General features: G+C 37.9%; 1 protein-coding gene across 1 annotated transcript in view; it reads left to right on the top strand.

The window, feature by feature from the left end:
• The window catches only part of MME (membrane metalloendopeptidase), a 95,520-nt gene that overhangs the window by 54,839 nt on the left and 13,498 nt on the right, over window positions 1-27,183 (top strand). Inside the window, exons 15-20 of the mRNA XM_006090329.3 lie at window positions 2,218-2,298; window positions 4,252-4,355; window positions 18,240-18,298; window positions 23,667-23,786; window positions 25,244-25,377; window positions 25,488-25,553. Of these exons, the coding sequence (XP_006090391.1) occupies window positions 2,218-2,298; window positions 4,252-4,355; window positions 18,240-18,298; window positions 23,667-23,786; window positions 25,244-25,377; window positions 25,488-25,553 (564 nt within the window). The remainder of the gene's footprint in view (window positions 1-2,217; window positions 2,299-4,251; window positions 4,356-18,239; window positions 18,299-23,666; window positions 23,787-25,243; window positions 25,378-25,487; window positions 25,554-27,183) is intronic.

Raw genomic sequence — 27,183 nt, 5'->3', positions numbered from 1 at the left:
GAAAGATCTCCACATTTTTTAAAGGAAGACTTCAGAAAACAAGAGGAAAATCTTATGTTAGCAAGTAAAGAATGAAATGATGTTATCAGTGGTTCATAATTTTTCTCCTTTTAAGAAATATACCTAAAAGGCCTCTAACAATGTCAAAAATATGCCCTCAATTGGTAACGCAAATTTCTAGCTAAATTTTTTAAAACATGCCTCCTCTAGTTTTTTATAAAACCTAGGAAGAAAAAAATACTGTATTTCTATTCAAGCAAATGTAAGATGGTGCAATTTTTGAGTGTTATAAGGTGACCTGTCTCTTTTATTGGGACTTTTAATATTTTGCATATGAAGAAAGGTGATATTTCTAAGGAAATTTTAGGTTTAAATTTACTATGGTCATTTGTCTTGCTAACTATATAAAACTAAAAGGAACAACATGTCCTGTGACATCTATGTGCTTTATGAGCAGTATTCACATGCAACTTGATTATTTGTCTGTAGTTAAGGTGGCAAGAAGAACAGACCATATTTTGAACTGATAACAGAGGGAGTTCAAAAACCTAATATAATAAGAGAGTCAAGCTACAGTGTAGTTCTGTTTTGGATTAAATCACATGAAAGGACTATGTTTTTCAGCTTCACAGAGCCCTGAGTGGGTTAGGTCTAGATTTTTAAGCCCCCTTATATTTTCATTATTCTGGCAAAGTCCTCGGAAATGTGGGCTGGATTTGCTTCATTCATGTTCTAGCTCTCTGTGACATGGTCCTGTTTGATGTAGGCAATTGAATTGTTCTAGATCATCATTTCCCAAGGTGGTGTCAGAAAACAGGTGCCAAGTTGTTCCACAAAAGAGTCCCCTGGTCAAAAGACATCAGGAAACACTGCCTGTAGGAAGTCTTCCCTGATCTCATCTTAGTCTAGGTTACATGCTCTGAGGGTGTGATTCTATGGCATCATACATCACACTGAGAGTAAATTCTCATTTCATTGCTTATCATTGATCTTTACAGTAAGCTCTCTGGGGGGCAGAAATTTTGCCTAGCATTGAAGCCTCAGCCCCTTGCAAAGTACTGGGCTCATTGTAGACCCTTGAACATATATTGAATGAATAAAGAGACAAATTAACTCCTCCTCTTGGACACTCATAATAACCTAATTTTTACTGTAAGAAGTCCTGCAATAAAGAAGCCTGCTTAATGTTTTTGTCACAGTATTTACCCAAAGTATTTGACTATAAATTACTTTTATGCAGTAACTTTTATTTCAATAGAGTCTCTGTCCCTTAAAACACTCTTTTGGGAAATGTGTTCTAGAAAATAAAGTGCTAATGAGAGGGGGCTGATTAATAATTTGTGGAAACCTACAAGAAAGTGGGCGTGGCCTAACTGACTTAGTGACACATATCCTGTCCCAGCCACTGGGGAAATCCTGGGCTTATGAAACAGATTGGTAACAAAACCACATCCCTTTGATGGCAAACCAAATAACTCAGAGATACAGGCTTAATTCCCCATGACAAATTTAAATTAATTAAATTATTTAAGAGCAAATGTGATATGATAGCATCAAAAGTCAGATATCTTTGAGAAAATAAAAAAATAGAAATAGCAAGTAGTAAACAAGGGGTAATCATGAAATAATAAAAATAAGTAAATAACTTTAAAATACTAAACATAAAAATTAGAAATGGCATAAGCAAGAGGTAAACGTGAGCTTGTATAACAAGGAAAACTCTTGTTTGCTACTTGTTTAATTAATGTCATTAATTTAACTTTGAGAAGATAGGCACACAGCCTTGGAGACTGAGGTAGAACATAAAAACTCCAAGAAACAATATTCAGGAAGAATATTAGCACGAACATATAAGCCCATATCTGTTTTCTCAGCCAGATCGGTAATGTGGAAAGACAATTATAAGCTGCTAGAATGGAAGCTCTAAGTATTACTCGTCCTATAAATTGGCCGACTTGTCAGCTTTCATTTTGGTTTTCTTGGGAAAGCTGCAGTCTGTGAGGACAGAGCATTAGAAGCTAAATTTCAGACCAACTTTTTGTTTCTTTTGAGCCCCAGGATGAAGCCACTTCAAATATTTTTTCTTAAGTGTTGTCTGATACTCTTTTTGTAAACAGTATGGATCAAGTTATTCAGTTGATATTCATGGGAAAATTAAAGTGTTTGCATTTGAAAGTTATGTAATCATCCTCACATTCAATATTACAATTCTCATAGGCCTTGGCAATTAAAGAAAGAATTGGCTATCCTGATGACATTCTCTCAGATGACAACAAACTGAATAAAGAATATGAGGAGGTAAGTCTCTATTAAGACTCTGGGCTAATGACACCTGGGGCTGGTGGCAATGTTATTTTTAGCTATCGGGTGCCAAAAATTATGTGAAGTAGCCTAAAACCATAGGTTTTATTATTTTTTAAAATATACTTTTATTGATTTCAGAGAGGAAGGGAGAGGGAGAGAGAGAGCTAGAAACATCAATGAGAGAGATTCATTGATTGACTGCCTCCTGCTGGGGATGAAGCCAGAAACCCAGGCATGTGCCCTGACCCAGGAATCGAAAAGTGACCTCCGGGTTCATAGGTTGATGCTCAACCACTGAGCCACGCCGACTGGGCCCATAGGTTTTATTATAAAAATCTTTAGCACTGAAGACAGATCTGTGTTTGTTTCAGTTTTAGCCTTTTGTTTCATTGGCCTGTCCCGCATCTGTTATTTTGGCTTCCATATATTCCATTTTAAGAAGAAAAATCTGGCGTCCTTTAGAGTATCAAGGGTAGCCCTAGCTGCTTTGGCTCAGTGGATAGAGCATTGGCCTGCGGACTGAAGGGTCCCACGTTCAATTCCGGTCAAGGACACGAATCTTGGTTGTAGGTTCCTCCCAGGCCTGGGTACTGGTCAGGCCTCGTGCAGGAGGCAACCAATTGATGTGTTTCTCTTACATCGATATTTCTCTCTGTCTTTACCTCTCTCTTCCATTCTCTCAAAAAATCAATGGAAAAATATCCTCCAGTGAGGACTGAAAAAAAAAAAAAAGAATCTCAAACTTAAAGAGTATCAAAGGTAGACATCAAAGTGCTGGAACAGCGGGCAGCACTCAGGCTCCTTATCTCATCTTACAGGCCTGAAAAGTCAAATCTTCAGGTTCCCACCCACTTTTTAATTTTCCTTCCACTGGATAAGCTAGATCATGCATTCTCTATTTAAAAAGCAAACAAAATACCTGAGAACCAGAGATTGTTGTATTCTCCTTTGGTAATGTAACAGTGGTAAGAGAAGAGAATTGATTAAAGTCACTGCAGTACTTATTTCAGACTTAGCTGAGGTTCTTGTTACTAATCTGTGGTCACCACAACTACTTGAAACCCTGGTGATGATAAGGGAATCCTTGCGTAAATTGGAGATGACAGTGATTCCTAACCCATTGATTACTTGTCTGATGTGGGATTTGCAAGCCACAGTATTCTCTCGTCCTTTTTCATTTGCAGAAAAGCTTGACTATTTCTTTTAAATTAGCTGGCTGTAGCATGGGAGTCCTGGGGGCCCTTGTAGCAGGAGCTTCGTGGCTAAGACTGTAGACTCAAACTGACTGTATAGGTTCAAATCCTAGCTCCACAAGTAAACTTGTCTGTATCTCTGTTTCCTTAACTTTTAAAAATATACATATTTTTATTGATTTCAGAGAGGGAGAGGGAGAGATAGACACATCAATGATGAGAGAGAATCATTGATTGGCTGCCTCCTACACACACCCTACTGGGAAATCAAGCCTGAAACCCAACCATGTGCTCTGACTGGGAATCGAACCGTGTCCTCTGGGTTCATGGGTTGATGCCCAACCACTGAGCTACGCCAGCCAGACTGGGCTTCTCAACTTTTAAGTGGTGATAATAGCCCATCTTTATAAGATTATTAAAATATTCTTAGAATGCTGCCTGGCCCATCGTAGGTACTAACAAGAATATGCTGTTATCACATCCGGTATATAAGGATTAATATCAATATGGTAAGGCTTGCCAGATACTTCGTTTCATGTGATTAATTACACTGAAGTGGTGATTCAACCACAGCAACAGTGACCTGTAATATAGAACTAGACTAATTGGAACTAAATCCTTCTTTGGTAAGTTTTAATGCTCTCTGTTAACTTTATTAACAGGTAGAATTTAAGAAAATGTACTCTATATTTTTAGCAAAAGTTTTAAAGATACTGGTTTTAATATTTTCACCAAAATCTTTTATATAATATAGTACAAGTACAAGGAAGATGAATACTTTGAGAACATAATGCAAAATGTGAAGTACGGCCAACATAAACAACTAAAGAAGCTTCGAGAGAAGGTGGACAAGGATGAGTATGTATATTCCAGTTTTTAACATATTTATTCAGAAGAGGGTCTTTTCCCCTCCTTTTTGTTGTATGAAGAGAAAGAGTCTGACTTGGGATAGTGTTAAAAAGTACCATCGTCTCCTATGAAGTACTTTTAAGAACATCTAAGAAAATTATACTAAAGACGGGTCAGGATTTAACCAAATTAAAACTTTTTTAATTAAGGTACATCCTCAGATAACCTAATTTCCTTGGTTTCTCTTCATTTTATTGCCTGTCCCTCTGCTTTGCTTGTGGACAAGGTTCTCAAGAACACCTTAATCTAAGCAGCCCATGGCTCCTTCAAGCCTTCTCTGAGGCCTTACTTAGTGTACTCAGAATTTTCTTCTACCCACAGCCCCACCTGTTTCCTGTCAGTGAGTCATTCCCCAAGTCCATCCCCTTCCTGGATTGCTCCATGTAACACTTCTCTCATCCTAGACGTAGCCAAATATGAGATACCAGAAATCCCTCTCACTCATAGCCTTCAAATGCTCTTAATTTCTGTTTATTAGTGGGATTGGTCCTTCAAATTAACTATTGGTTTAGCATTTACTTATCAATTAAATGGATGTGTTCAACATATTTATCAACCTATATGGTTGTGCACTTAAATTTCTAGAATTGCTTCTGTTGATATCTCACTAGGTTCTTAGCTGCTAGAGAATAGGGGCCATTCCTTTTGACCATTCAGCACAGTACAGAATACATAGATTTTCAGTTAAAGCTGAATTAATGAATGAATGACGAACAAGTGAAAAATAAACATACTAACTTGATTTGTGTGGTAACGAACACAATAACATACCAGTGAGGTTCTTGGTTCATGTATGCATTTATTCTTTCATGTATTAATATTATTAAACTAAACTAATATTTTAGAACACTGGCTAAATCTAGGTGTCATTGGGTACTGGGAGAATCAAAGGTAAACTTTGTTTATATTACATTGCATCATAACAAGTAGAAAGTAGTGTTGAGGAAGGGGAGAAATCCCCTCTTTGACCCTCTTGAGTTCTTAAGGCTGAACTAATAATAAAAATGACATAAGACCAGATTAACAGAGGAAAAGTAATTTAATATGTGCATGTGGGAGGTTATAAATGATACTCTGAGAAATTATGAACCAGCCAGCTCTTTATGCCTTTTAAACAAAGAAACAATACATTAGACAGGACAAAGAAACTTAGGTTTGTGTATTCCTTAGTGAAGAATCTAACCAAAGTTTGGGCTTCAATAGTAAATTAGTAAAGAAATAACAAGTTTTGTTTATACAGAATTAATGAATTAATAAAGAAATAACAAGCCATGTAGCCCTGAATTCCTTAGCTCTAAGGATAAGTGTGTCTCAGTCTACTGTAGCAAGAAGAATTTTCATAGAGGAGATTTATTTCCTGCATTCAAGGAGAGAAGGGAGATTCCGTGTGCCCTTCTTGCATTGACTGCTTGTCAAGTAACTTTAATTCAAAATTATCAATATGCTATTGTACGATATTTTGGGGTGGCCTTCCCTGACCCCGACAGTAGGAAAGACATGATGTAATAAATAAACTGTACCACCAGGAGGGCTAGACAACAGTCCTAAATGGAAATGCTAATACATTTCAATTCTTATACAACATTTTGAACTCTTCAGGTATTCTGAAAGAGAGACTGGTTTCTTTTGCTGACCCCTGGGTTTGTACTGGAGCAAAGGTTGTCTTATCTGGGGCTAAAATCAGGGCTGCAAATGTCAGAGATTGTTTGGCATCCCAGCTGGCAAAGAGGAAGAAAAATGGTTACATACCGTACAGTTGTGTTGTAATAGATTATCAAGTTGTTTCTCTAGAAACCCACACAAAGTCATCAAAAAGAATACTCTGTGGGTTAAAATCTGAGAGGTTTCTGACAAGTCTGAATATTTTCATTTCTTTAAAATATATATACTTACATTCAGTAAATGTTAGCATCGTGTAAATTATTGTGAAATACTCTTTCTGAAAGTAGCTACTGTAACTTGCGCCATGTGACACAAGAAGATTTATTTACCTTTTAAAAAATAGTTGTTGAAATATCACTGATGTTTTCTTTTAAAGTTGATGTAGACCCAGTTCCAGAATCACTTTGTAATATAGTTTGCTCTTTTCATTCCCTTTCATCATATGGATTGATTTTCTTTAAGTTCTCTTCTCTTTATGATAGGTAGTCAAAAGTCAAACTTGTATATAATATTTTAATGAATGTTTGGTGAGTAGCATGCATCGCTCAGTAGTACTTTGTGGATGTTCTCCATGAGTTTCTGATAGTCAATCACAAGTGCATATGACTTCTTAGTTCTTCTCTGCCAGGCCTGGCTAGCTGGTCTTCCTTCCCTATCTAATGCCTGCATACTGAGTACAAGGGTTCAAAATTCTTGACTGCACATGAGAGTCATCTGGGGAGCTTTAGAAATAGTACCGATACCCAACCCTGCCTCCCTAGATTTTTGATGTACTTGCCTGTGGGTGGGGACCCAGGTACAGTAGGTTCTTGAATAATGTCATTTATTCAATGTTATTTCATTATAATGTTGATGAAATGCTTAAATAGGAAATATATATATATATATATATATATATATATATATATATATATATAATTTCTTTATTGATTTCAGAGAGGAAGGGAGAATGAGAGATAGAAGCATCAATGATGAGAATCACTGGTGGGCTGCCTCCTGCACGACCCCACTGGGGATCGAGCCCACAACCCAGGCATGTGCCCTTGGCTGGAATCAAACCTGGGACTCTTCAGTCTGCAGGCTAACACTCTATCCACTGAGCCAAGCCGGCTAGGGCTTAAATAGGAACTTTTAACTCTTCTTTGTATCAATTAACCTACAGTAAAGTTGGTTTCATTATACGTCATTTCACTTCAATTCCAAGAAGCTATGGGTGAGATTAAGTGAGTACTTACTATACTGGTTCTTTTTAAGTACAGCATGTTACTGTACAAAACAACATGAGATTAAATCAAGCACAAGAGGAAATGATGCAATCAAGAGGTACAATAAACATGAAAGGTATGAGGGCTGCTGCCTGTGTGACGCAGCATACTGTTACTAAAACTTTTATTTTTCCTGAGTAGAAAGACTCCACTCTAAAATAACAATAAAAGTATAGGACAGTAAATATGTAAACCAGTAACATATTCGTTCATTATCATTTTCAAGTATTATGTACTAGACATGGTCGTATGCGCTATATTTTTATACGACTGGCAACGCAGTAGGTTTGTTTGTACCAGCATTACCACAAACATGTGAGTCATGTGCAGTGATATGACATTACCAGGCTATGATGTCTCTAGGCAATAGGAATTTTTCAGCCCTACAAGAATCTTATGGGACCACCATCGTATATATGGTGGCATTGACCGAAACGTTATGCAGAGCATGACTATGTCTAACATGATGTAGCGCCAGTAACATGATTATTTTCTTGCAGTCCATAGAGCAAACACAAACTTCTAATGAGCAAAAGACATAGCAGAACAAAATGAATTTCTACTCTTGTTTTTAGGTCTGATGCTATTTTGTTCGTTTCTCAGGCCAAAACATTCTATAATATAATTGGGACAGGTAGTGCCAGTGTTTGTAAGTCACGATGATTGAGCTGTGGAGTTACTTTTTACAAACTGCAAAGACTTATTTTATTGCTGAACCTTTCCTGCTGTAGTACATGAAAATAAAAACACTGACATCGGCAGCATAAACGTTTTATTGAGCAGCTACAATGTGTGTGAAGCACTGCACTCTTCGCTCTAGAGCAGTGGTTCTCAACCTTCTGGCCCTTTAAATACAGTTCCTCATGTGACCCAACCATAAAATTATTTTCGTTGCTACTTCATAACTGTAATGCTGCTACTGTTATGAATCGTAATGTAAATATCTGATATGCAGGATGGTCTTAGGCGACCCCTGTGAAAGGGTCATTCGACCGCCAAAGGGGTCGCGACCCACAGGTTGAGAACCACTGCTCTAGAGGCTAAACAACTAAATCTGAGGAAAGGCGGGATTATAAGGAAACAAAGTGCTAGGGCAGCACTTTTTAAAAACCACAATGAAATCTTTACTTATTAGTAAAACATTCCCTGGAAACATGTCAGCATTTAACTTAATATTGAGGTGGATAGAGGACGCACTACAGGCAAAACGAAACAAATGCACGGTTCTGTCCTGCCTTCCCCTTGGTTGCTTCACGCCTGCTGTTTTTTCTGATTGGATGGTGGGAAGCCCCTGAAATAAGTGGTACTCCTGTGGCAGACAGCCCAGCATCGGGGGCTCCATGGGCTCTTTCTGAAAGGCCAGCGCCAGCAAAAATGGCAGGGAGGTTGGCTCCCTGTGAAGTGACACTCTAGTTTAGCCACTGCTTGAGTGAGTAACACTCTTGTGTCCCAGTTCTGCCTGTTATTACCTGTGGCCTTTCAAAAGCCATGCAGTTTCCTTATTTATAAGAGGAACAGGTTGGTTCAGACTGCAGGAGATCCCTAAGGCTCTCTCAAGCATTACAGTTCCATGGCCCTGACTGCCAAGCTTTGAGAGGAGAGGATGTCTTCTTCCTTGGCGTCTCTGTATCAAGTGAGCCAAGAAGAGAAGAACATATTCTTTTTAAAAAACACATACTTTTTTATTGATTTCAGAGAGGAGGGGAGAGTGAGAGATAGAAACATAAATGATGGTAGAGAATCATTGATCGGCTGCCTCCTGCACGTCTACAACCCCAGGCATGTGCCCTGAGCAGGAATCGAGCCGTGACCAGCTGGGCAAACATACTCTTGAAAGCTAGGGAAGTACCTCACCTCTTTCTAAAATATCCCTTCTGATTTCCCCTTCACTGATGTTTCTAGAATCACTTTCTTTCTAAGTAAGTCCAGTGCCAATGAACTTGATTATTAAAAGAAAAGCAGTTGTGCAGGGCTTACATGGGTCAATGTGATGGCACAGAGGTGGGGCATTAATAGGACCTATCCAGGTGGATGTGCAGGTTGGAGACTTGGGGCACAAATGAATCTCCATGAGTATAGATTTATGGGGAAGATTTGTGAAAAGGATTTGGCTCATCAAGTACTACTCAGTGATGCCCTAGCCCCGGGGTCGGCGAGCTGCATGTGGCTTGTGAGCCGCGGTTTGCCAAGCCGCAGTTTGCCAACCACTGCCCTAGCCGGTTTGGTTCAGTGGATAGAGCGTTGGTCTGGGGACCAAAGGGTCCCGGGTTCGATTATGGTCAAGGGCATGTACCTCAATTACAGGCTCCTCCCCAGCCCGGGCCCTGGTCAGGGCTTGTGCAGGAGGCAACCAATCGATGTGTTTTTCTCACATTGATGTTTCTTTCTGTCTTTCCCTCTCTTATACTCTCTCTAAAAAATCAATGGAAAAATTATTTGAGTGAAGATTTAAAAAAAAAAGTACTACTCAGTGAGAAAGATGGGATAACAGGTAGTTAGACTAAACTTGGACAAATCACTCTAACTCCTCATGATAGTATCTGCCATGGTATGCTCATGTTTTGCACACATTATAATCGATAAAAAATTTAAGTTGTTATCTTTTATACTTCCATTAAACCAACCGACTTTGCACTTTTCCAGTGTGTTTAGGGATTATAAACAAAACACATTTTATCACTAAAAATATTTCTGTCTTTTTAATTAGCACCAAAAGAGGGTTTTGTTTTGTTTTGTTTTTGGACGAGGAAGGAGAAGTAGGGAGGGAAGATAAATAGTTGAAAGGTTGAAGTGTTAAACTGGGAGAACTTTGCAAAAGAATTCTGGAACTTTCATGCCAGTGTGCCCTCTTGAGAGGGTGGTATCCAGATGGCACAAGGCTTCCTTCCAGTTGCCATTATTCCCTGCAGCTCACAGAGCAGCACCGCCTCACCACAGCCTGTGCCTTCCCCTCCCATGGTCCCAGGATGAGAAGGGTCATTTCTCTTGGGGCCTGGAGGTTCCATCAATATGCTTAGACCCAAATCTGTATCGAGCACCTATCATGCTTCCAACCTGTTCTAACCCCTAGAAATACAATTAAGAACAAAACATGAAATAAACCAAGAGGACTACATCAAACTAAAAAGCTTCTGCACAGCAAAGAAAATGGTCACCAGGATGAAAAGGCAACTGATGGAATGGGAGAAAATATTTGCAAATCATATATGCAATAAGTTGCCGGGGCTGACCAGCAGCCCCTGAACGACGGATGAATAGATTACTCAGACACAATTGACTGTGAAAGAGAGGACTAAGGGGCTTCTGGCTCTAGTGGCCAGAGCAGCCTCAATTGCCTGCCTCCTTTTATTGGAATTTTTATCTTTAGATACAATCAATTGGGTGAGTAATCTTGGGAGGACACATGTGCTTACATTATCCTCTAGGCAAGGGCATCCAGGGATTAAGCATAAGGATTGCAGTAAACACCCGGGGGTCTCCACATGCACAGACTTGTTTGGAAAGGTTAAGGAATAATTAGGGGCACTGCCTTTGACACTCCCCTAAGTCTCCCCTAAGTTGAAATTCTGATAAACAGGGCAGGCAGCCTTCCACACACTTCCCTTTTATCAGAATATCCTCCTTACAAACTTTCCAACCAAGTCTTGTGTGCTCCCCAACAATAAGTGGTTAATCTCCCAAATATATAAGAAGTTTCTACAACTCGGTAACAAAAAACAAAACAAACAAACAAAAAAATTCCTAATGACCCAATTTAAAAATGGACTAAGGACTTGAACAGGCATTTCTCCAAAGAAGACATACAAATGGCCACCAGGTACATGAAAATATGCTCAGCATCGCTAGTCGTCAGGGAAATGAAATCAGAACCATAATGAAATATTGCATCACTCTGGCAAGATGGTATTGTCAAGAGACAGAAATTGAGAGAGAGAGAGAGAGAGAGAGAGAGAGAGAGAGAGAGAGAGAGAGAAAGAGAAAAAGAAAGAAAGAGAGAGTTAGCCAGGATGTGGAGAAATTAGAACCCTTATACCATTTATGGGAATGTAAAACAGAACAGCCACCATGGAAAACAGTATGAAAATTCCTAAAAAAAAATTAGAGACAGAACTACTGTATAACTCAGAAATCTCACTTCTGGGCACATATCCAAAAGACTTGAAATCAGGATCTCAAAGAGATAATACATTCCGACTTTCATTGCAGCACCATTCACAATAGCTAAGATGTGGAAGTAACCTGTTTCCATCAACATTTAATGGATAGATAAAATGTGGTATATACATACTAATCAGCCTTTAAAAAGAAGAAAATTGTATCATATGCAATGACATGGATGAGCCTGAGGACATTATGCTAAGTGAAATAAACCAGATAGAAAAAACATACTGTATGATTCCACTTATATGAAGTATCTAAGATAGTCAAGTTCATAAAATCAAAGAATGGTACCAAGGGGCTGGGCTTGGGATGTTATTAATCATCAGCCATAAAGTTTCAGTTAAGCAAGATGAATAAGTTCTAGAAATCTTTTGTACACATTGTACCTACAGTCAACAATAATGTGTTGTACAGTTAAATATGCTAAGAGGATAGATCTCGTGTTGGTGTTCTTAACACAATTTAAAAAAAGAACAAAGCCTGAAACCTCCCTGCCTTCATGGGGTTACCAGCTAATGAGCTAGATAGACAATAAACTTAAAATGCTGCTGTATCATTACTAAGTCTTACATGAGATGTAATAGGTTTTAATTCTTTTATAAAAGATCCCAAGATTATTCTAAATCAGGAGAAAAAGTCACCAAAAGAAAATTCTGACAGAAATGATGCATTGACCCATAACTCCCAAATCTGGAATTTCTCTATTTTTGGCATATCACACACATGGGGGTGCACACATATGTGCATGTACATACATATAAACTTTTTAAGACTAAAACGATTGTGCTTGTTGTGAAACTTAGAACCACACATAACCAACTGATGACTTCTAGGAAGAAAATCAAGAGTAGTGATTTTTATTGCCTTTTGTTGAAAGAGAAGTGGATTCTCCCACTTTAATGTCTGAATAGGAGCTCTGGCTCTCACCACTCAGACAGTAAGATGATTCATGCAGAATACTTCAGTTATGTTAACAACTCTTATGCAACAACAATAAACAGTTTAATGAGGCTCTTTGGTCTTACGGTGCTTTTGCCTTTGGGTAAAAAATTGCACCTTATAGAATAGTGGGAAGAATTTGTGTTATGGAGTCAGGGAGCTGTGGTGGTGGGGATGGTGGGGGCTGAGGGGTGGAGGGAGTAGGCAGGCCTGAGTTAAGATTTCTGCTTTGATACTTACTAGCTGTATGAATTTAGACAACCTACATAATACCGCTAAGCCTCAATGATTCCTTTAAAAACTAGGATAATATCTACTCTTGCCTTGTAGGGTCATTGTGTTCTGTGTTGTGTAATGTGCCCTCCACATAACATTGATGCTCATTAAATAGTAGCTGTTATTGTCTGTTCAAGGTGGGGCTTCAGGGTGATGTAGAAGCCAGCATCCTAAAACTTATTAAGAGGGAGCCCTGTGAAGTGAAGGGGGTTAGAACAAGCTCCCCCCCCCCGCCCCCGCCCCCAATGAATGTGTTGATTATTTTGAGCTGAAGACAAGGCCCCAAAGTCTCTCGGATAAAGCTTTTCATCTCCCCCTTAACTGCCTAAAAAAACTTTGATGAAGGCTAATACTAGAGACAACTACAAAGCCTGTGAGTTAGGTGTGGGAGCTCAGCAGAGACTGTCTCTGGGTGGCATGGCAAACATTTGTTTACTAAACATTTGCTCTTCCCATCTTCCTGTGAACTGACTTCCTTCCCTTTGAAGCCCTAGACCCCTAAGCCCTTCTGCTCATCTGGGGTTGTCCTGACTCTGGGCTTCTTATGTCTATGTGAGGCTCTTGTACATACATAATTAAATTTGTTTTTTATATCAATCTGCCTTATATTAATTATTAGATTAGCCAAAAGTGCCTAAAAAGGCAGAGGAAAAATTTTTCCTCCCCTACAGAAGCAATTTAAAAATAAGCGCTTTCATTTTAGAGGTTGGCAAGAAATTGACATTCATCATTTTAATGAAATTTTGTGTGTTATTTATTTTTATTTATTTATTTTTTTTTTTCACAATCAGTCTTTATTGAGGTACCACTGCCCTGGAAGTTTAAGATAGAGATAGAGCAAGTAAGAGGTCTAACTCCAAAATAAAATAAAGAGATTTAACTCCTTCCTCTTTGAAGGATTCTGTTTAGTTGGGTACTTTGAAGTCCTTGGATGTTTATATACTTCTTCCCATCTCATCCTATTTTACATCTTACTTTCCTCCACAATTCTCAGGAATGCTTGGCTACATGTCTCCGAGAAAATTTGTTCCACTTAACAACAGTTGCTAGGTAGAATGTGGCTTTCAGACCTGTTCTTTGGGGACCAATTGAAAAACCAAAGGCTACAACCCATTTTCCCTTCACTCGATTGTTATTTAGATCAAAAACTTAGAGAGGGGGATTAGATTGGAAGATGATAGGGTCCCTTTTCTCCTTAGTGTATGTTTCTTTTAGTTTGTAAGTATTAGGACAAAGAATTTGATAACCAAACTATGCCTTAGTTTCTACATGTGAAAATTGGACATGTCATTTATCTTATATGGGTGGTTTGAAGATAAATGAAGGTACATGGCAACCTCTGAAGTCTTGATGAGATAATATTGATAAGTGTAAAGAATTACAGTGGTCATTGAGATTACAAATGAGAATTCTCCTTTCCAGGAGTACGTGAGTAAGACAGAGAAAACCACTGCATTTTATTGATGATTTCACAGGACTTACTCATGAGATGCTGAGAAATCGAACACTTCAGGGAAAGGGACATTCATTAACCGTTTGGTTGTTTTAAGTTTTAAAGTCACACATGAGTGGGTGAAGGAGAAGTTTTATTCCGAGTGCTTTCACAATCCAGTGGGTTTATTATATCTGAAAAGCTATAGGATCAGGCTGTCGACTTCTGCTTTTCTTCCCTGCTGTAAAAATGTTTGTGTACTTACGTTTTATCACCACTTAGATTCTTCAGGGTAATGAGAGCTGGGAAAGAACACCTGGTCCCCCTCTTGAGGCTTTCTGTTATATTTCCCATCCCCATCGTTAGCTCAGCTTGGAGGGCCGCGCTGCATATAGTGGCTCTTCTTTGTTCCATCATTGAAAGCCCCAAAGAACAAGTTTACCGGACAAAACTATGGCTCAGAAGTTAAAAGTAAAATTTTCTTACTTCTTGTTTTCTCACACTGTGCTTTGTACCACACCACACACATCTTTGCTCCTACACACCCAGATCCAGGAGGCAGGAAGAGAAACCAAAGAACAGGGTGATATTTGACTCCTGTCTCAGGCTTGATACCTTCTCAAGAGGCTGCTGGTGTCTGACCTACCATCAGGTAGCCTGCTCTATCCATTATTTTAGGGCAAGAATCACCACCATCTGGTTTTCTCTTCTGCTGCACATTTCCTCTTTTCTGTCCTGTTCTTCAGGGGCGAATTTGTCTGTCTTTCATGAATGGAAGTGTCTCCCAAAACTTGGAGGCTACATCCAAATCAAAAGAACGTCTAGTTTTGGTACATCACCACTTAATTTGAAAAAAATTTGTTTTAGCACTGTGTTTTTCTTTTAGAAAAATTTTATTTTATTTTAAATATTTGTATTGATTTTTAGAGAGAGAGGAAGGGAGAAGGATAGAGAGATAGAAACATCAATGAGAGAGAATCATCATGGATTGGCTGCCTCCTGCATGCCCACCACCGGGGATCGAGTCTGCAATGCAGGCATGTGCCCTGACCGGGAATTGAACCACCAAGCCACACCAGCCAGACTAAATTTTATTTTTTAATTACAGTTTGCATTCAGTATTATTATGTATAGCATGGTGGTTAGGCAATCATACACTTTATAGATTCCCCTGATATTTCCAGTACCCACCTGGCACCATATGTAGTTATTACAACACTATCGACTATATTCCCTATGCTGTACTTGACATCCCCCTGACTATTTTGTAACTACCAACTTGTGCTTCTTAATCCTTTCGCTGTTAATTTAGCTTCTTGACCACAAATCTTAGACATTGAGTCTGTAGCTGTTATCTTCATTCATTTAAGATGTAGTGATCGAATCAGAGTACTTCCAGTTCTGGTCATACCCAGGGACAGTACGTCCTGGGCAAATGAATCTGGGTAAATTAGCCCAGAGGTGATTGGAAGGCACACTGAGAAAGATCTCAAGGAAGGAAAGGCAAATGCCAAACACTAGTGCTCTCTAAACCTAACCGCCATAATTCTGATTTTATTTGAGCATTCTGTGCTCATAAAAAGCAACCTATTTTCTTGAAGGTATAATTCACAGTGGACATTTTAATATGCAAAAACCTCCCTGCTGGAAAGTTACAAACATTAATCAAAATGCAATCTTAAGCCTCTCACAGTAATGTAACAGAAGAGCAGGAAAGCACCAAACAAAAGGTACGACATTTATTTTTACAAAAGCAATAAACATGACATGGGTAATATAAACTTCGTTCATCTATGTCCTACTTTTGAGATCTGTCGCTGTCTAAAATATTAGTTTCATATGTCTAGTTCCTTTCCTCTGTAATGTAATTATTTTTTTTAAATGTTTGGGTTGGCACCTTTTGTATTTCAAGATTAGCATTGTGCCTGAATCCAGAACCAAATAATTTGCTTATTACTTGCGATTACCCATAAAAGCCCATGCAGAGTACACTATCATTACATCGGAAGTGTATAATTGAGTAACTGAACCTTAAAACAGCTGAGACCTGGAAACATGTTAACTTTTATAACAAAATAAGTATAAGCTGTTTTTGCATAAAACCTACTGACATAGTTGCTATCAAAGTGTTGAGGACACATCAGAGATACTGTTCTAAAGTCACCACAAGAAAGCACATTTTTCATACAACTTAGAATCATATTTGAACCTAAGTCATGATAACTGTGTGACGTATATATATGATAGACCTAATCCGTCACTTTTCCTGATCATGATTTTTATTCATATAAATATTTTCTTTAATATTTTTTCATAATATTTTTTGGTCACACAAACAAAATCTACTTGTGTTATATAGTATCTGATCTCTTGGTTTTAGTCTGGCCTCCCTGTGTTTACAAATACATGTTTTTGTGGTGAGTCACCACAGATCATGTGGGAAGCAAGAAGAGTTTAATTAAAATAAATAAGATTATATGACTGTAATCATAAACCTTCAAGAAATTAAAGTATTGATGACTCAGCTGCAATTTAATTAGGGAGGACTGATATGTCAGTCACAGACAGCATCCTGTTTGAAAATTTTTTTTCCCTGTTTAAAACAACACCGTCAAACTAAAGAAGGAACACATTGATCAACCATCCCTCTTCTTCCTAAGGAAAAATTCACAGAAACATTATCTGGATTTTTTAAAATCCCAAATCCTTCATATAAATGTCTTAGTCATGTTATTGGAGATAAAACCCATACTTAATTAGAATTTATCACACACTTGTTATATCTGACCCTCCCACAGTTGTTTTTAAGAGAGCAAAATGGGACTCACATCTGACCTCCCACCATAGTTACAGAAATTGTAGCTAAAATGCTGACTTGGGCAGCTAACTTTGTACTGCTCACCTCACAAAGCAGGGTCTGGAAACAGTTCTGATTTAACCTCATTGTACTAATTACTGTAAGCTCCTTGCATGAGTAGGATAATAATTGCTACACTAATTGTTGCCCAGAAAGTGGAATAACTGCAATGAAGTTGTTTTAAGTGTTTGCATGTGTGCTGATATTTAAGAGATTAATCTGAAGTTAATCAGTGTCCATTTTTCAATTAGTACATAAGGATGTATACTAGTCTATTATTAGGCATATATATTTAACTAATTAGTCTATTAAGATGGGAATAATACTCCAGGCGCACAAAAGTACTTGATTATGATTATTGATATGCAGTCTTTGTAACATATGTATAGAAAGACAAGGGAACATTGGTATCTATCCTTTAGCTTAACATTATCCTTGAATTACTGTCTGAGAGCTATTTTTTCCATTTTCTAATTCAGTCTCTTTGTAAAAAATTTTTAATGTTGACATTAGTATAGGAGTCCCTCCTTCCTCCCTCCCTTTGCCCACCTCCACTCTCCCCCAACTCCCCTTTCCTAGGCCTTTACAAAATTATTGTCCGTGTCCATGGGTATGCATATATATTCATTAGCTATTTCCTTCACCTTCTTTATCCAGTCACCCACCCCCTTCATCAACTAAACTAGAGTCTTCTGAATTGAGATGTTGTATTTTATAAGAGCTGTAGATTCTCTTCAGAGCCTAAGTCATGCTATACACAGATAGACAAATCTATTTAAGAACCACCTGGATTTCATTTTACAGTCATCATACAAAAATAAACCTTTGCTCAGTTAGCTGGAATGTCTCTTTTTAAAAAATAACTTTAAACAGCAATAATCGGAGGCATATTATCTCTTCATGTATTGTCAACTGCTCCAAAATTGTTGGCCATAGTTACCTGGTATCGGGAACATAAAGTTAAATTCATTTCAATATAACTTTAATCCATTGCAATTTCTGAAGAGATACATTTCATGCAAATGAAATAACAGATTGCAGACCTGGATATATTCTGATTTTTCAAGTAGAAATTCTTTCAAATGAGCTTTCTCACCCAGTGAGCTAATTTTAATTTGTTGATCATATTTCAAGCAGAAAGTGAACATTCATCTGGGAATAGTAACAATCCTTTTTTGTGTTGAGTAGATTGAATCAGACAATGCAGTGTCATTTATAACGTCTCGTCATGTTTTCCATAGGTGGATAAGTGGACCAGCTGTAGTCAATGCATTTTATTCTTCAGGCAGAAATCAAATAGGTAAGATCTATTCCTAAATAATGCTTTATTATCCCTTTATTGTTTTCAACCTGTAGTGAATTGCATGACTAGTTTGTAATACTACCCATAAAAGTATAGCTGAGCCGTTACTGATTTATTGAATATACTCTGAAAGTAAATTTATTTATGTATCTCTTTTCGTGATAGTTGCAAATTTTAAATCAGTACAAATCATATTAAGTAGTTTTTTAAAGCAATACTCTCATTTTTAGTTAAATGGTTTATTTCTAATTAAGAAGTTATCGGCATTTTCTTTTGTATTTTTTATGGTTTTTATTTTTTGAGTTAATCTTTAACCCAGCTGGAATTTATTTTGGTATGTGACATGCAAATGATGAATAATCAGAAAAGTTTGTTTTTATATAACATGTAGATAATAAGTAAGGCATGTGCACCAGGTTAAAATCAATTAGCTCAAAGTCTTTTCTGGGCTCATACACATCCCAGCTAGTGGAATGATTACCTAAACTCAGACCAGAGCCTGTTTAATGATCAACTCGGAACCTGTTTATCCTTTGTAATGTGGTCCTAGAAACCATTGAAGTGTTTTTATTGCTAAAGAGTCTTTACTTTGAAGTCCTCTTTTTTAAAAAAATATATATTTTATTGATATTATTGATTTCAGAGAGGAAAGGAGAGAGAGAGAGAGAGAGAGAGAGAAACATCAATGATGAGATAAAATCATTGATCGGCTGCCTCCTGCACACCCCACTCTGGGGATGGAGCTCCACAGCCCAGGCATGTGCCCTGAACGGGAATGAACCATGACCTCCTGGTTCATAGGCCAATGCTCAACCTCCGAGCCATGCCAGCCGGGCATGAAGACCTCTTTTTGATGATCAGTAATTCTGTCAGTGTAACATCTAGTTCATTCTAGACTTGGACTTAAATGGGATAAATAACCTTTAATGGAATCCCAAGGCAAAGTAAGGCAACCTGGATTTTGGTTCTGTGTTAGGGCAGACTAAAGGATATAGCTTCATTTTAATCCAACTCAGGAAGGGCCCCGGATCCTCTCAGACCTAGTGCTGAGCCAGGCCAACGAGAAGAGCCAGTCAGACCCTCCATAAGACCTCGCTGGTCTTCAGCTCTCCTCCAGAGCAGGTCCACATAGGTCACGCCCAGACAGATCCTTGTTTGGCTCTGAGTTACCCCATATTTCTGGAGCTGGCTCAAAATTGCTCCACGTCAAAGATTCTCTTATCAGAGAAGACTTGGGAATGTTCCCATTTTGTATTTAATGCCCTCAAACCAAACAAGCACACAGCTAAAAGAAAATGAGGGTAAAAGTGGCCTAACATTTCACAAAGTAGACCATTAACCTCTGAATAATCAAGAATTGGCTGCAATACCCATTCTTAATATATAAGAAAGACATTTTTTAAGATTCTTAAGATAAATTCATCCGAAGGAAATACCAAATTTAAAAAAATTGTTAACTTCTTTTCATATGCTTGTCTGCTAATAATAGCAGTTCAGAGAAAGGGAAAGTGTCATTTGAGAGGAGAAATCTTTGATATGAAACGTTTTCTCTTTTGACAATTCATTGAAATCTTCAAAGTGAGGATTGTCTTAACTAAAAATAATTGAAGGTCCTGATCTCCCTCTTACTTCTTGATAAAAGTGTGTGTGTGTGTGTGTGTGTGTGTGTGTGTGTGTGTACATACACAAATATGTAATGTTTGCAACATTGTCTTCATGGATTTGGTATCATGTGCATTATAGAATTAGAATTGGTATAAAATAACATGTGTGTCATAGATGACCCTTCCATCTTCACACAAATACCCCAATTAAATTGCATACAATATCGCATGGGATTGTTTTTGTTATGTTATGGTTAAAAAAAAATAGCATGTTTTACTATCATACAGGGAGTTATTCATAGTAATAATTTCTCCTTTTTAATTCAGTTGCTACCTTTTGTCATAATTCATACATATAGGCTACATTCCAACTTTTATGCACCCCACCAATTCACATCAACTAAAAAAAAGTCATCTTCCATGGCAGAAAGTACACTGAAAGTATTTAATTCACTCACTGGTTTCTATTCCTTGCATATTTGCTCCATGGAGCTCTGGAAACCTTTCCTGCTGTCAAATATTTCCCTGTAAGTTCTAGGCAATATTCAATCATCTTATTAAGCCTTAAAATCTCATCCAAGGAAATGATCACGTCAGAAGGGAATACTTACTTCTTCTGCTGCATTCTCCTTTTTCATTAACAACCAAATTTTTTTTTAAACTTTAGGAAATCTGTAGATTATTTATATTTAGTTTATCCAGCCTGGATGGTCCATGACTATCTTGAGATAAGAAGGTTTTCTGAAGTTGTCTCATTCATTCTTAGGAGTCTTATTTTCAGACTTGAAAATTAAGAGTAAATATTTCCAAATATTTAATATAAAAAGAATTTAATTTTTATACCAAAAATTGATGTTACCTAATTATAATCATGAGCTTTATATCAAAGATAGTAAAATTGAATTGTTTGCAGCCTTAAAAACATGAACCAGGGAAATGAGGGGGAGGGAGCAGGGAGAAGCCTAGTCTTTTGTTTCATGGACTAATGACTTATTTAATTAACTAGCTTGTTGACATCCATAAAATATGCACAACTAAGCAGTTGGTTATTATGGAGAGTTGTGAAGTCTCCTAGTAAGAGTGATAAGGCTAATGGCAAAAAGCCTCATCATAGAGGTTTAGCTGACAGAGAAAAAGGAGAAATCATCATTTGCAAAGCTGAACTTGAAGACTAGTATTTAATAGGAGCCATAAAAATCTTATCACTCGCCTGAAGAATGGCATATTAGGGTATAATTAAAGCAGCAGGATCTTTACAGATAACGTTTAGTCTTGCTAGCACGTTTCATAAGAGCATTTATATAATGGGTGGATTTTAATCAGAGTACATAGTGTGGGAGATAATGTTCACTTTCAGTTAATAAAGTACCACACATAATTTTTATACTTTAAGCTAAAAGTTATTTCTTGGCACTGTTGATAGCTTAGGCAGCCACATATGAGGTATAACTTTCATCAAAATTCACCAAGGACAAAAGTATTTTTGTTGTTGTTATTTGGTCATTTTGAATGCTATAGCAACTTTGCAGATTTTTTTTAGATGTCTGGGGAGCACTTAGATTGCCCAGTGTATTTTAAAAGTCTCTGTAAATATCTAATTTTTACCCCTGAAACACATGCAAACCTATGTTATATTCACCCCAATATTTGCTACCCGGTGTTGACTAGATATTAAATTTTTTAAGGTCAGGGCACTTCTTATGTGCTCCTGGTATCCCACATAGCGATGGCCCGTGGCTTTGCAAGCAAATACATATTATACTAATGGTATTTTTTGTTCCAGAACATAATGTTTCATTTAGTCAGTGGATACTAGAGTTTTCAAACATGAAAAATAAAGTTAGTAAATTATGAGCACTGTAAACTAAAGGGAGTTGCATGAGGGAGGCGGGCAAGTAGGAGAGGGCTGTGGAGCCAGACCAGGCAAAAGCGTTGGCGTTTCCTTAGAGAGCTGTAAGCCGTGCAAGGTTTTTTAGCAGGGAAGTGGTAATGAGTCAAGTTGCACTTCAATCTGCTGCAGGATAGATTAGATTTAGGATACATTATAGGTGGGTGAGATAGGAAGTGGTAGGAACAATTAGGAAATTAATTCTAAGGCAAGGAAATTCTAAGGCAAGGAATGAGAGTGTGAATGAGGATGGTGTGGGTAAGGCTGATAGGAGGAGAAAAACAGAAGAGCCACTTCTAGAAGGGAGGTGGATGATCCATTCTTTTCTTTTTTATTGATTTCAGAGAGGAAGGGAGAGGAAGAGAGAGATAGAAACATCAACGATGAGAGAGAATCATCGATTGGCTGCCTCCAGCACGCCCCCTACTAGGGATCGAGCTTGCAACCTGAACATATGCCCTAACTGGGAATCGAATCAGTGACGTCTTGGTTCCTGGGTTGATGATCATCTGCTGAGCCACAACCAGCTGGGCTGCATGATCCATTCTTTTTTATTTTTTATTTTTTATTTTTTATGATCCATTCTTTTACTAAGTAGACTGTGTACGACTTTGTTAAAGAAAGGAGGCATCTGAGATAAGCAGAAAATGTTCACTTTAGGTGAATTGAGACCCCTCAAATGCCATGAATAGAAATAATAAAGTCAAAAGAGTGATGGCCTACAGGGGAAAATGAGGAGTTTGATGTTTGACACATGAAATTTAAACAATAAGACATCTAAGTGTAGAAAGTTAACAAGTTAATGTAGATGTCAGAGTATACCTATAAAATTGTTATTTACTAAAGTCTTTAGGACACTGTAGTAAATTTATTTACTCACTTATTTATTACTAGAGGCCTGCTGCACGAATTTGTGCATGGGTGGGGTCCCTTGGCCTGGCCGGTGAGATTGGGGCCAATCAGGGTCATCAGGGTCATCTCCCCTAGTCCCCATTGGGGCCATCAGGGCTGGCCAGCTGAGGGGAGGGACCGAGGGAGGTTGGCCGGCCACTGGAGGTTGGCTGTGGGAGTGCACTGACCACCAGGGGGAAGCTCCTGCATTAAGTGTCTGCCCCCTGGTGGTCATTGCACGTCACAGCGACCAGTTGACCAGTCGTAATGGTCACTTAGGCTTTTATATATATAGAAGGTTATTAATTTGTTTAACACCTTTTCTAAGCACCTAGAATGTTCCAGGCACTATTCTTGTTTTAAGTGCTGGAGATAGTGAACTGAAAAAAACTCAGAAACAAACATGAATCTCTGCTCTCCAAGGGCTAATAGTTGAGGTGTTGGGGGGTAGGAGGTGGGCCAGTAAAAAACAAGAACAACAATCATAAAGGAAATATACAGTCATAGATTTCTTGATGAAAGTAAAATACAGGTATGCGATTGGAGATACCTTCCATTGAGAGGCTCTATTTATTTAGTAAGCCATTAAAGTTAGATAAAATGTTAGAGCTAACATTAAAAATAATACTTGTGATATTAAGTAACTATTTCCCCCAAATATTTACAGTGGGGAAAAGACCTTCTGATTGTTGATGATAATTACCCCTTGCTCTAAACTCCTTTTGGCAGAAAACAATCTTACTAAGAATGTCAAGTAGATTATGGTTCTAAATCACAGATTAATGGTGTCACTCTAGGATGAACTCTTTGTTATCATCAATAATAAAAGACTTGCAAGTCTTTCTATCACAAAAGATTTTTGTATGTAATTAAATGAAACGGGACATACTAGAAAACAGTTAAGCAGGCAAGAAGCCAACTCCAGGCCTGTCATCCCAAAATAAAGCCACAAGTAATCCTTAGCCATCTTCTTTCCTTGTAGTCTTCCCGGCTGGCATCCTGCAGCCCCCCTTCTTCAGCGCCCAGCAGTCTAAATCCTTGAACTACGGGGGCATCGGCATGGTCATAGGACATGAAATTACCCACGGCTTTGATGACAGTGGTAAAGTACACTTGATATTCCTTTGGCGGAGATATAGCCTCAGAAACCTGATTAAGAGCGATTATAATTTAGCAATACAAAAATAACATTCATCCATGTATCACTGGCTTAATAATCACCACACTGTTAGTGTTCCTTTTAAATTGTTGCTTAAGAAGATCAAAAATTTCTAGTAGTGAGGTAAGCCCTGACGGAATAAAGCAAATATTCACATTGAGAAAACACTGATGATAATATTTAGTCTTATTTTATGAGTTTTTATGTCTTAGTTCTCCAGACTTTCAGAGGGCAAGGTCCACATCTTAAAATGAGATATAAAAAATTAAACGTTAAGGTGCCCGTAAGCCTAAGAGTCTTAAACCGCTTGTGGTGTGTGACTTCTTTTTTTTTTTTTTATCTTAACCTACTACCTAGTTTAGGCCTTGCAGACAGTGGGCACTTAAATATTTACATAATGCAAAATGGTTTTTTGATTGGCAAAATAGATTTAGAGTTTCAGTGAAACTGGGAAGAAAAGTAGTAAAGTCAGGAGATATGTAAAGAGGTGATAGTTGAAGCTATGCCAAATATCGGTTTGCAAGGAGAAAGAAAATAGAAAGAGAACAATAAAGAGAAAATAATTACACCTTAACTAGACCTTTAGAGATCCAGAGAAAGAAAAGGAGATGTGAAGGGCACAAATTTGAAAAGGACTCACTAAATGTCTATTAACTCAATGAGCTATACAGTAGTCTTCACAGGTAGATACTAATACTATTTCCATTTATTAATGGGGGAAAAATAGAGACACATAAAAGACTCACTTAAAGTCACAAAGCTAGAAATTGGTGGAACGAGGATGTGAGTTCAGCTAGTTTGTCTTCATAACCATTTTCTTACTACATCATGGTTAACTATTAAAAAGATGATAATAAAACTCAGTGTCAAATCAAATGACATCGATAAATATATCTCACAAAAGGAAAAGATCGATGTATTTAGGGTTAGCAGGAAAGCTCCAGGAGGAAAGGTGACTTTTTCTTTGTACTTGAAGTAGAGGGAAACTGAGTCCACCATATGTCACGAGAGTTTGAGGTATGAAATGAATGCCAGAATGAAAATATTGACCTTTTAAAATCTCAAAATACCAAATGAAACAGACATGGTTTCAGTAGAAACCATCTAACAGATATAAGGCATTATTTCAGAAATGTTTATCTGGCAGCCTCAGCTGAGATCTTAAGAGCCAGGTCGGTGAACTATCTGAATTAATACTAAGGCACATCAGCAAACAAAATCCTGGCAGTCCAGATGTCATCAACTCTGAATGAGAAAGAATAACAGTTCCTCTCATTATGTGTTCAATTTAATGTCCTCTCACACAGTGGTATTTCAGTTCTGGCACTTTGAATGAAAAATACCTTATTGTAATTTTTGATGTAATGAGTTCTCATTGTACTTGAATAAATATATTCTAGGCAGAAATTTTAACAAGGATGGAGACCTTGTTGATTGGTGGACACAACAGTCTGCAAATAATTTCAAAGACCAATCCGAATGCATGGTGTACCAGTACGGAAACTTCTCCTGGGACCTAGCAGGTGGACAGCATGTATGTCATCAGCATTCTCTTGAAAAGTTTTAGATACATCAAATCTTAAGTGAATTACTGATGCTTTTTAACAATCAGAATGTAGTTAAGGGTCTTTTTTTTTTTAACAGATCAATGGAATTAATACCCTGGGAGAAAACATTGCTGATAATGGAGGTATTGGCCAAGCATACAGAGTGAGTAATAATATTTTTCCCATTTTAGTGGTTGGAGTGTATATTTATCATATTCATTCATTCATTCATTCATTCACTCATTCAAAGCCTTTTGCAAAAGACACATAATGTAAGCAACAAAAGATTAAAATGGAAAATGTAAGGAGAAAGGGGATGGTAAATATGCTAACCAGCAGGGGCAATGCAGTTGCGATTGAGCTGAACACACGAAGCTGAGAAGAAGAAACACGGAGCATTATATCAACAGAAATAAGGAGATAGGCAAGTCCACAGAGGAGGCAACCTTTCTCTAATAAATAATCTCTGAAATAAATTTATGACAAAAGAGGCCCTATAAAAAGAATTATTTCAGAATCATTGATCCATGTACCAAACAGGACCTTCAGTTTCACAACAAGTGAAGAAGTGTTGAGGAACTATAATCAGCATAAACCACAGTTCATTTACAATGATACCCTGAAGGACTAAGTGATACGGTTTCAGCATGTGGCCTTTTAGTCATCCAAACTATTATGGCCAGAGAAGTTTATCACAAAGAGTTCCTTAGATTCTCATTTAGCCTTCCATTAACTCATGCATTCAACAAATACTCAATGAGGGCTTTACTCTGTGTTTGGCACTATTCTCAGTACTAAAGATAAAGCTGTGAACCCTCCCTAAATGGTATCATTACTTGGTCATTTAAACAAGGATTGAAGGAGGATGCACAAGGAAAAGCAGGGATTTGCACAGAGTGGAGGAATACTGGTCTTGAAAGCAACAATGAGGAGCGAGGGTAATGTTGAGTGTTTCTTCCAACCCTGAGGTAGCCCAGATGTGGGAGAAGGAGCAGAGTCTACTTGACAAGGTGTCCCCATGATAAGGTGAATCGAATGTTCCATGGAGTGGATGAGGATGTAAGGTTATTTGTTCAACATAAACCACAGTTCATTTATAAATGAACTGTGGGTTAAGGGAGAGGAGGAGAGGCTCAGTAGTTGGATCAGGAAAGAAGAGGAAGCACCAGAACTATGTGGGAGAGAGGACAGTGGGGCCTGTGACTTGACAGTGAACATGGACGGATTATCAGAGTGTGAGACTTGGGAGATTACACTGACAGCAAAGTTTCCTAAAGAACGAATCCCCGTCAAGTCCTGGGAGATGGTAAATTGCTGCTGCTTTGAATGTTTGGTAGTTTTTCTTTTACTGGATGCCAGACATTGGGCATTTTACATCTTTGAGAGCTGAATATTTTTGCTTTCCTATATTTTTTAGCTTTATTCTAAGACCCAGTTAAATTCCTCAGAAATGGTCTGGTGGTCCTGTTGGGTCTTGGTTCTATAACTTGTTAAGTGGGACTAGGGAATTGCTCAGTCTAAAGACGATTATTCTCCACTGCTGAGGCAAGACCCTACTGTGTGAATCTTGAGGTCTTTCATTTTTGTTAGGTGTGCATACCAGTCGTTTTTATCTCTAATCCTTGGCCATGGTTCCTTCACTAGCATTGAGTAGTTTGCTCACATGCATACCCACATACTCAGGTGAATATTCTAAAGGGCCATCTGATCACTTGAGATCCTCTATCCATGCAGCTTTCTCTTCTTCAGTGCCCTGTCCTTGGTATCCCTGAACTTTTTGTCCTCAACTCTAG

This window comes from Myotis lucifugus, unplaced genomic scaffold (genome assembly GCF_000147115.1).
Source record: "Myotis lucifugus unplaced genomic scaffold, Myoluc2.0 scaffold_70, whole genome shotgun sequence".
Taxonomy (NCBI): Eukaryota; Metazoa; Chordata; class Mammalia; order Chiroptera; family Vespertilionidae; genus Myotis; species Myotis lucifugus.
The sequence above is the reverse complement of the archived record's forward strand: the minus strand, read 5'-3'. Positions and strand labels throughout refer to the sequence as shown.